We start from the raw sequence: 5,832 nt of genomic DNA on the forward strand, positions 1-5,832 counted from the left end.
ATGATATTTCAGCAAAATAAATCATATTATTTAAATTGTAGATTTTTATTCTAGCGCCAAAACGCTGTTTTGTGTCATGGCGGTGTCTGTGACGTCACAGTCCTGACAATTAGAAACACATAACCCCAGCGTAAATAGTTTAAAAGATTTCGTGATGAATTATAACTACCGTAAGTGGTGCCCTACCATGGAGTACACTTTGTCGTGGTGTAGGGCTCAGTAGTCACATTTTTCTGTGGCACAGCTAAGTGTCCCAGGCGGGTAAATCTGGTTCCAAAGATGCTGTATCATTCAAATGCTTCATGGAGTACAGAAATCCAAAAGGGTTTTCGATGATTGCTCATTAAACGTAATATACAAAACTATATTGACATGAGTAGCGCATTTTTCACGTACGTTAACTCCTGACGCGTGCGGTAGACGACAATTTGGACAACTTCCGATTGAGCCATTTGCCAATAGAGTTTCGAATAATCGGACTAGATCATGACTTGTTAAACGTGATAAAGGAGACTTTATCGACACTAGTACTCCTTTGGACTCTGAGGGGTTTGTAAAAGTAGCTTGATGGTACGACAAAGAAAAGAATTGTTTTCTTCGTCGACAACTAAGGAAACTGCACACAGCTTTGCGTGAACCGTATGTTGCGGGCAAATTTTGACTTAACTGTGAATAAGTCTTCTGTTCGAATGCACCCAATGTAAGAGTGCCCGCCATAAAAACTGTTTTTCCAAAAAAAATTGTTTAACAAACTACTTTATAAATTTAGACCTTTATCTACAAAATGTTCGTAACAGAAAACTCTTAGGGCCGGTTGTATAAAGTCCGGTTGACTAAAGGTTGAATTTGAACCGGAGGTTAATTGTAAGATTGTGTTGCACGACCTCAGGTTGACTCTACACCGACGGTTCAACCGCCGGTTCGGTCAACTTGTAGTCCAAGTAGCGATTGGCTAGTCAACCGCCAGTTCGAATTTCAATTTATAGGTTATGATTTTTTCCCGAGTACATCGCGTGTATTTTATTGAGTTTCATCTTTCATATTTTGTTGATAATTGGAATTAAGTTTCTGTTTATTATGGATGCATCATCAGATTCTGATCAATATCAAGTTATGAATAGTAGTAGCAGCTCTAGCTCTACAGATTCAGATGAAGAATTACTTTTAGAGCTAAATCGTAGAGTCAGGCGCGAACGTACATTTCGAGAAAGACCAGATAATTTTACAAAGTGGTCTGACCAGGAATTTACGATGAGATTTCGTTTGCAAAAGGAATCTGTTCTTTTTTTATTAGAATTAATCGAGGGCCAGTTGGCAACTATAAGTAATAGGTAAGTGCAAACTTCAAATTAATCACTGTTTACAATATTTCTGTGTGTATTTCCAATAGGAATAAGGCGATTACACCTATGAACCAGCTGTTATTAACATTACGCCTGTATGCTACAGGGAATATGCTCATAGCTGTTGGAGATTTTAGTGGGGTCCACAAATCCACGGCTTGCCGGATTGTAAAAAAAGTTACAGCTGCTATTTGTACTTTATCTGAAAACTACATTCGTATGCCTAATACTGAAGAGGAAATAAGAAATCATCAATTGGCATTTTACAACATTGCCAGATTTCCTCGTACAATAGGAGCCATCGATTGCACCCATGTCCGCATACAATCCCCAGGTAATTAATAAATTATGCCAATTTATCTAATTCGTAACTTCAAATATATAAAATTTGTAGGAGGCCACAATGCAGAGTACTTTCGTAATCGAAAGGGATACTTTTCTTTAAATGTACAAGTTGTTGGGGATGCATCTCTTCGAGTGCTGGATATAGTAGTGAGATGGCCTGGATCTACACATGACCAAACCATATTCAACAACTCTAGGATTCATGCCCGCTTAGAGAATGGTGAATTCAATAACAGCATAATCTTAGGAGATTCTGGTTATGCCATACAGAAGTATTTAATAACACCATTACTGTATCCAATTGATAATCAATGTTGCTGCTTTTTATATATAATTCAAATGACGGTAATAACTTTAATTTTATGTTCAACTGTAATTCATGTGATATTTTAGCATGGCCTGATGATGGGTAGATAGAAAACCCGAAATCGATCGCCTTTTAGAAATCTAATAAACATTTGTGGTTCCTTTTATATCATAAGAATTTACAACGAACCCAAAATAATGGAGAACTACATTACATAAATGTTAATGTGTTAAGGTACACTTACCGTTTGCTGGTGTACTTGCCACACTTTCTTCTACACAAGGTTCTACATATACCACCTCTATGCCTTCAACATCTTGCATTTTATCATCAAGAGGTTGTGTGAAATGTTGGTCGTCATCACCTGCCTCTGCCACAGACTTAGATGTCTCTTCAAAGTTGCTTGTTTCAGAAGTACTTAAACTACCTATAAGCACGTCACATTAATACTAAACAAGTGTAACTGTTATGCTTACAAAAATCGCTATCACCAACAGGTGGTTCAATGCCTTCCATAGAAAGGGTTGTAATAGCCCGTATTTTTTCAAAAATATGTTTTAAAATATCACTGATGACATTTTCAATAACACCCCCACCTGTTCTATAAATATCTTGCCTCTGCTTTGCAAAGTATCGCCTTGCATCCTTTTTCAAATTGTCGTACTTGGTACGTAGTTGCTCAGGTGTCTTCTTCTCCATGACGCTTGCATTAAAAGCATCTGATATTTTTATCCATGTTGCATCCTATATTAAATAATATGTCCATGTTAAAAGTAGGTACAAAATTTAGCTATTTACCTTGTCTTTCCATGTCAGTGCATCTGTTTTCTTACATTCAATTATATGTTTATACTTATACACCAAGTCCACTAACATATTACTAAAGATAACACGCTTTGCACGTGGTACACTCATCTGCAAGTTACAATTTACTAACAATTATTTTATTCGCAATACACTTACCTTGTAACAAAGGGTAACTTCAACACCAATCTCGAGTCAACAAAATTTATATTATATGAACAACAATAAGACAAACTGATAAAAAAATCGCAATTCACAAGTGTACTTTTTGGTTAGAAATCCACAATTTAAATCAGCTGTTTATATTTATACCTGTCAAACACATCTCTTACGTGATTGGTTGAATTCCAACCTGCACTATGACCAACTTTACAATTTTTTTTTTCAACTCCAGGTTACCCAAACGCCGATATATTTTGTTTTATACAACGCCTGCGTTTTCCAACCGAAGGTCGAATTGAACCGTCGGTTGTTCAACCTTCGGTTGTAGTAAAGTTTTATACAACCGGCCCTTAAAGTGGACATAGCTTACTGAATCATCTCCATATGATAGCTTCGATGACCTAAAAACAAAGCATCTTAAGTACACATTCCTCTTAAATAACTACCTTTCTTGTCAAAAATCTAAGCTTAACCTAAAAACCTAGAAGACTTATGGCAGTTTTCTGATGAACAAAAATCTGTGTTTGACGCAAGAAATATTACCAACATCATTTTATCAATGTTTGGCAGATTTGCTGCTATCAGCTTTCGTATACCCATTTTCCATTCTTATCTGGTTTTAAAAACTAAACTGTAGGATAATATAATCACTATAAAATGCAGCAAGCACTAAATTAAAAAACGTAGACAAACTCTACAAAGCAGAGGATTAGGATTATGACGTCACGCGCTCTGATTGGCGTTTGATATCACGTGACAAATGTCGTTATTTTTTAATTTTAGTTTTACTAAAATATAATAGTTTCTCGTGTGCATTACCAAAGAAAGTTATTTTGCGATACCCTGACACCTTACTCTATTTAATGAAACAAAAATTTACTTATTCTTTTTCCACTGTCATGTACCCTATTGTTAGAATATATTTTACACACATATACCGAAAACTTGTAGACTTGTTACAGTTGTATAGTTTGTGTTATACGCCCCAGATGTCCCTTACTTAATGCGTCTATCTAAATCGAATAATTTACATAAATGAAATAATTTAAACAAAAATTATACAACTACAAACAAAACCAGCAGGAAAGATAACACTGAGTGACAAATTCAAATAAAGCGAGGCAACTCTGTTTTTATTCGTGAATAAAAGCTCCTCTCGATTTACAGTTAAAAAATTGAATTACCGATATACAGGGTGTTCCGTCATTATTTTCTGTGTTTAAACCGAAATAACGTTTGCACGTTTACACAACAGTATGTAATTTACAAAAAACTCACTTTTAGTTTAATGCTATGTGTAACACTCCCTTGCCTTGCGACCCAGAAAAATGATATAAAAAGTGCAGCGCGCAGATTCAACACTGATCCGAATCCTCTTAGTCACCTGAATGTATAATATAGCATTATGGCTAGCAAGGTTTACCAAAGAATGAACCTATTAAATAAGACCCATTGGTTTTTTCGGGATCGCCCGAAATAAAAAAAATTGTTTTTGCTGGATCGGTGATTTAGTTTTGTTTTGAAAATTCGGCTACGTTACAAAAATAAATTTAAAGAAAAAGTTTAATACGAAAGTTTCTTGTTTCGATAGGACAAATTCAAGAATAGTGTCAAATTAAAATTTAAAATGGCGACTATTGACATGTGAAAGAAGTTTCAAGATGAATGAGTTTTTTTTAACCAGGCGTAATGTAGGTTTTTCTGTAATTGTCATCTTCTCTCTTGATTGGCCATAGAAAGAATGGATTGATAAAATTTATTCTCAGTATCGAAATTAATCTACTTTGGCAGTGATTCAAGGTGTAATTTAAAAGGACAGTGGTACTAATGTTATTACTTTCAGTTCATTTATGCAAACATTTTATACAGGGAACGTTCAATGCAATGCTCATAAATACGGCCTGAATAGTGAATGAGCGACTAAAGTAATTGGAATAGTTAGGGAATTGGTTCATTGAAGGGATGTACAGGCCGCTACCGCGATCATACATTTTAGTGTGATAACTAATATTACAGCCGGTGCTTCTAGTGTAATTCAAAAGTCTGTAAAAGTTTCGCTTTGGTGCGATATTAGAATTGAGCAAAGCCAGTAGTGCGCCGGATGTTCTTGTTTGTGGAAATGAACAATAGATACTGTGCAACTTGAAATAGAAGTTGTAGAACTTTGTTTCAAATGGAAAACTTCACTATTTGATATTCGTCGTTTTTGTATCGGTAACGGTGCACCGGTTTCAAAAATTTATGTTTTTTCATAATTTCCTAATTAATTTCATTATAATATCGGCTAATTTTTACTAAACGGTATGTATTCGAAATGCATTATTGGTGTAATTAATAATTGATATATAATCAATCTGGGGATTCTGGTCTAAATGTAATACACAAAGCGGATGTTGGGTCGCTCTGTGTGCTTAGGAAATAGCAGCTTATCATATTGAAAACCAAACTTCTTTGACCATTCCCAAGACATACATATATTAAAACCTTGCATCAAATACGACAGTTAACAGTCAGTTGAAAATATGAGGATGAATTTTTTTGTTTGATAAATTCCGTCGACAGACCCAAATAATTTAAGGTAATGTAGAATTGGTGTTCCCATTAATTTCAATAATTGATCCAAATTTATGACAGGAAAGATTGATAACGTCAATTGTAGGTAATTTTTAATTCTTTTTTCCCTCATATAGTAAACTGTAAATATCGAACGGCCTAACTAGGTAATCACTGAGTTTGTTACTTCATGTACAACTGCAGTGTAGTAATGTACTAAACTTCGTCTAATCCCGCAAGTAATTGTTATTGGGAAAATAAACCCAGTCAATTATATTGTACGATATCGCACACCGCCATGCTTGATGGGATACTCAT

At 34.9% G+C, this 5,832-nt stretch overlaps 2 protein-coding genes across 2 annotated transcripts; one reads left to right on the forward strand and one right to left on the reverse strand.

The window, feature by feature from the left end:
- The first annotated feature begins 815 nt into the window (after positions 1-815).
- Positions 816-2,213, forward strand: LOC116170102 (putative nuclease HARBI1). Its single transcript, XM_031486296.1, has 4 exons — positions 816-1,331; positions 1,391-1,677; positions 1,738-2,033; positions 2,106-2,213. Exons 1-4 carry the CDS (start codon positions 1,078-1,080, stop codon positions 2,211-2,213), a joined length of 945 nt encoding a protein of 314 aa, XP_031342156.1. The 5' UTR covers positions 816-1,077.
- Positions 2,105-2,871, reverse strand: LOC116170931 (myb/SANT-like DNA-binding domain-containing protein 3). Its single transcript, XM_031487496.1, has 3 exons — positions 2,794-2,871; positions 2,472-2,739; positions 2,105-2,422 (listed from the first exon to the last, which is right to left on the reverse strand). The coding sequence occupies exons 1-3, from the start codon at positions 2,869-2,871 to the stop codon at positions 2,217-2,219; spliced, it is 552 nt and encodes a 183-aa protein (XP_031343356.1). The 3' UTR covers positions 2,105-2,216.
- Positions 2,872-5,832: the final 2,961 nt, after the last annotated feature.

Source organism: Photinus pyralis, unplaced genomic scaffold (assembly GCF_008802855.1).
Source record: "Photinus pyralis isolate 1611_PpyrPB1 unplaced genomic scaffold, Ppyr1.3 Ppyr1.4_LG5, whole genome shotgun sequence".
Taxonomy (NCBI): Eukaryota; Metazoa; Arthropoda; class Insecta; order Coleoptera; family Lampyridae; genus Photinus; species Photinus pyralis.

What these genes read in the sequence shown, in the direction of transcription:
- LOC116170102 (XM_031486296.1), top strand. Translation starts at nt 1,078, where the DNA reads ATGGATGCATCATCAGATTCTGATCAATATCAAGTTATGAATAGTAGT. An exon ending in TTGGCAACTATAAGTAATAG is followed by an intron (nt 1,332 to 1,390) that starts GTAAGTGCAAAC and finishes TATTTCCAATAG; the next exon opens with GAATAAGGCGATTACACCTA. An exon ending in TATATATAATTCAAATGACG is followed by an intron (nt 2,034 to 2,105) that starts GTAATAACTTTA and finishes ATGGGTAGATAG; the next exon opens with AAAACCCGAAATCGATCGCC.
- LOC116170931 (XM_031487496.1), bottom strand. Translation starts at nt 2,871, where the DNA reads ATGTTAGTGGACTTGGTGTATAAGTATAAACATATAATTGAATGTAAG. An exon ending in CACTGACATGGAAAGACAAG is followed by an intron (nt 2,740 to 2,793) that starts GTAAATAGCTAA and finishes TATTTAATATAG; the next exon opens with GATGCAACATGGATAAAAAT. An exon ending in TGTTGGTGATAGCGATTTTT is followed by an intron (nt 2,423 to 2,471) that starts GTAAGCATAACA and finishes ACGTGCTTATAG; the next exon opens with GTAGTTTAAGTACTTCTGAA.